The sequence below is a fragment of the Malurus melanocephalus genome, unplaced genomic scaffold, assembly GCF_030028575.1.
Source record: "Malurus melanocephalus ecotype Western Australia unplaced genomic scaffold, MMel_1.1 scaffold_57, whole genome shotgun sequence".
NCBI lineage: Eukaryota > Metazoa > Chordata > Aves > Passeriformes > Maluridae > Malurus > Malurus melanocephalus.
The window spans coordinates 2,073,185-2,077,360 of NW_026623289.1; the positions used below are offsets into that span (position 1 = coordinate 2,073,185).

The 4,176-nt window shown below is 59.4% G+C and overlaps 1 protein-coding gene across 1 annotated transcript; it reads left to right on the plus strand.

Moving 5' to 3' along the window:
- The first annotated feature begins 1,567 nt into the window (after nt 1-1,567).
- ANKRD9 (ankyrin repeat domain 9) lies at nt 1,568-3,350 on the plus strand. Its single transcript, XM_057365764.1, has 2 exons — nt 1,568-1,648; nt 2,115-3,350. The coding sequence occupies exon 2, from the start codon at nt 2,165-2,167 to the stop codon at nt 3,038-3,040; it is 876 nt and encodes a 291-aa protein (XP_057221747.1). The 5' UTR covers nt 1,568-1,648; nt 2,115-2,164; the 3' UTR covers nt 3,041-3,350.
- Nucleotides 3,351-4,176: the final 826 nt, after the last annotated feature.

Here is a 4,176-nt window from a genome sequence, read left to right on the forward strand (position 1 = left end):
TGGTGTGAGCATTGTGTGGCAGGGAAGAAGTTACAAAGCAAACCAAGCACAGTTTAAGCATTGTTTCCCTGGCTGAATAGAGGTTCAGAAGAGGCACAACAAAGGGGATGGCTGTTCCTGCCAGCTTTGTACTCACTGGGGTCATCGCAATGGTTGGTAGCGTGATGTGGGCTCTCGTCCTGTCTCCCCAAGCGGCTTTGCAGAGAGGGCTCCAGGGAAACAGAACATTTCATCCCAGGTCTAGTGACCTCAGTGTGCATGAGCATCTCCCATTCCAGCAGCAAATAGAGCAGCTGGAGAACTCCAAGGACAGAGAAACCAGAGTGGTAGCCTCTGTACCCATCAGTGGCTGGCATTGGCAACCTGCACATGCCAGTCTGATCTTCCTGACTGCGAAGACAATGGTTGCTGGGGTCAAACAGTGAGGGAAATGCTCTGAGGGGGATATGGATGGAGCATATCCCAGTATTTGCTATCAGTAAGGAGGCCTTATAAGAGATCAGTAATGCCAGCACTTGCTTTCCCAGTGTGCGACTCTTACCTGTACACATTCATTTTAGGGTAAAGGGACTGCAGGTGCCCAAGGGGAGCCCCTGATGCAGGGCTGCAGGCAGTGTTGGGCTCACCCCATGCCATGACAATCTCCTTGTTCTTCTGTAGCCCAAACTTGACACGTGCCTGTCAGCGGGAAGGGCTGCAAGCAAATGTCACTCTCTGGAGAAAAGTGAGAGCCACAAGTTTAGCAACAAGCGCACGTGTGTGCACATGTGCCCAGGGGCAGTGCCAGACCCCAGCCTGAGCCACCCATGGGGATGGCCCGGGGATAAGCCAAGAACTGGCACGGCCAGGCTGAGCCCTGTCAGGGCGGGCAGGGGGGTGTGACACCGCCGGCCCCGACATCCATGTACTCCAGAACTGCAGGTCTGCAGCCTCGCAGGCCCAGGAGCCCGGGTGTCCCACAGCCCCTGTGCACAGGCCCAGATGCCATCTACCCTTGGCCCATGTGTCCAGGCCCTGGTGTGCCCCGGATCCCACAGACTCTGGATCCCATGCCCCCGGGACTCATGTGCCCTCTGCTCTCTGCACCCCATATCCCCAAGGCCCCATACGACCAGGACGCCATGTACCGGGACTCCATACCTTTGGGACCCCAGAACCCCGCTCTGCTGGGACTCCATATTCCTGGACCTCATACCCCCGGGAACCCCCTCATATCCCTCCACCCCCGGACCCCACCCCCCCATACCCCAAGAACCCCATATCCCTGGGCCCTTCGCTCCCGGTAGCCCCGATCCCTACGCTCCCGTGACCCCTCAGCCCGTGCCCCGGCCCCCCGTGCCCCCGCCCCCGGCCCGCGGCATTCCCGCCCCGCCCCCGCGGGACTCCGAGCCCTCAGCCAAGTTTCTTGGAACTTTGCCTGGGTGACGCACGCGCCGGCGCCGGGTCCCGTCCTCCCGGCGCAGCCAATGGGCGGCCGGGGCGCCGGGGCGGCGGCCAATCGGCGTTGGCCGGACAGTTCCCCGGTCCTGACCGACCTTCACCGCCCGGGCGGGGGGGGCGGATAAAAGGGCCCCGCGGCGGCGCGCGGCGCTCCCGCTTCCCGCCCCTTCACTGCGGCGGACACGGCACCGGCGGCACCGGCGGCGAGGTGAGCGCCGGGAGCGGGGGGAGGGAGGCCGTTCCCGTGCACCGGATCCCTGTGCGCCAGGGATATGGGCGTCCTGTGCACTGCGGAGAGGCCGTTCCCCGGTACCGGGTGTTYCTGCACGGGAATAAGGGTATCCAGTGCACCGCGGGGAGGCCGTTTACCCGTACCGGTTTCCCGTGCGCCAGGGACATGGGCGTCCTGTGCGCAGAGGGGAGGCCGTTTCCTTGTACCGGGTCTCCGTGTACCGGGGACATGGGTGCCCCGTACACCGGGAGCAGGGACGGAGGAAGGGAGGGAGGGATGGCTATCCCGTGCATCGGGGTACGGGTGTCTCCTGCACCGGCGTGCTGCGGCGGCTCGCTGTCCCCCGCGCCGGCGGGGAGGCGGGAGGACCAGCCCGGCGAGCCCCGGAAGCAGCCCAGCGAGCCCCGGCCGCCCGGCACTGACCGCCCGTCCGCTCCCGCAGGTCCGGGCCGATGGTGGGAGGCAGCCCCCGGCAGAGCCCGGCCGCACGCCATGCCCTGGAGCGTCCGCTGGGTCGGCGGCTGCGGCGCCCAGTCCCAGAAGCAGTGCAAGAAATCCTCCTTCGCCTTCTACCAGGCGGTGAGGGACCTGCTGCCCGTCTGGTTCCTGGAGGACATGCGGACCATGGAGGTCTTCCACTGGGAGGACGGGGGCAAGGTGAGCGTGTACTCGCCCTCCGAGGCGCTGCTCTACGCGCTGGTGCACGACCACCAGCCCTACGCCCGGCATCTGCTCACTAAGTTCCCGCAGAGCGCCCTGGCCGTGCCCAGCCAAAGCTTCAGCTGCTGCCAGTCAGCCCCGCACCTGACCATGGCCGTCCGCTACAACCGCGTGCGGGTGCTCTTCCGAATCCTCAAGGCCATCCAAGCCTTGCCCCCGAGTGACAGAGCCGGCCACCTGGACCGGCAGGGCTGCAGCCGCGTGGAGGGCGGCAAGACAGCCTTGCACATGGCCTGCGAACTGGTGCGGCCCGAGTGCCTGCTCCTGCTGCTGGGACACGGCGCGTCACCCTGCCTGCAGGACAGTGCTGGGAACACCCCCCTCGACACCCTGCTGCAGCAGATCTCCCACATGCCGGCAGCTAACATGCGTGCCAAGCTCCTCTGCCTCGACTGCCTCTTCTTCTTCGTGCCTCAGGACCTCAAGTTTGCAATGAAGCAGCAACTGTTGGACAACCGGCAGCAGTGGCAGGACCTCCTGGGGGAGAACAGGTACCAGTGCCTGGTGGGCTTAGCTCCCCCRTCRCTGTTTGTCGGAGCCATGCGTGTCTTGATCAGGACCATTTCGCCTGAGCACTTCCCAGAGGCTCTGGACAATCTACCTTTGCCTCATTTTCTAAAGCCTTTGGACTTGAAACTGGAGAGCTAGAAGGGTGGTATGAGAGCCTCCCGCTCACCTGACGGAAATAGACTTGTGCTAAAAATGTATCAATATAAAAAGCTGCTAATGCGGTGGCCAAGTATCTGTTTTAATGAGAACAGTATTTTTAAGAATTGTATCTGGCACTTTACGATATATTTTATTTAAAGATCCTTGGGGTGAGGAGAGGGCCGTGCTGCATTTTATAAAGATGTTCTATGGCATGTACAAATGAGGGTATGTGGAAGAACATATTTGTAAATACTTCCAAATAAACCAGTGGCAGATGTGATCAAAATACAAATCAAGCAGCTGAAAACCCTGGAGTGGCATGTGCCTTGGAAAAGCGTRTGCAGGGTGGGGGAGTATCTTTTTGTTAGGATTTCCCTGTTACATAAGCCTCGCCGTCCTGGAACAGGATGACTCCTTTTTACAGCTCTCCTAATACATCTTGGCAGAGATGCGGGTTTTTTTTAAAGGCACAGATGAAAACTTCCTCCTCTTGTATACAAGACCAAAGAGAAGCCAGATACTGTTACAACTTCCCTAAACAAGGCTGGCAAGGATGTGCATCTGAACAAAATATATTTTAAAATATGCATAAATAACAGTTGGGTTCCTTGCAAAGCTGTCTCTGTTCCCCTTGGAGGGCCAAGGTGTTGTCATGCAGAGAGAGATGGAGCACACACATTGCTGTGGCCAAAAATGTTCCTGCCCTGGCARGGCTGGACCCCGCAGCCCCTCTGTGTGATTGCTGCAGGGTGGGAGGTTAGCACAGAGCAGGAGGGCCAGCCTGCTCTTCCCAGAGGGATGAAAGGAGGAGGTATGGCAATGGCYCAGGATCCTAGACCATGCCTTTTTTCAGTGTATTCTGGCCACTCTACTGCCCCTCCCCATCAGAGWGTTATGGCTGAGGTTCAGCTGAGAGAAGTCCACTCTGAATACTCGAGAAGTAGGTTAAATATCCAACCTTTCCCCCACTGTCCCTTTTGAGATGCTCCAAGGTACAAATATCCTCACAGCTGCTCCAAATCAAAAAGCCCTTTAGGGGTAATGTTCTGCTTCCAACACTTCTGTTTGGACCGAGCAAAGGGTACAGCTTCAGTTCTTTGCTCTGCAACCTTTGCCCTTGAGCATTCYGGGCA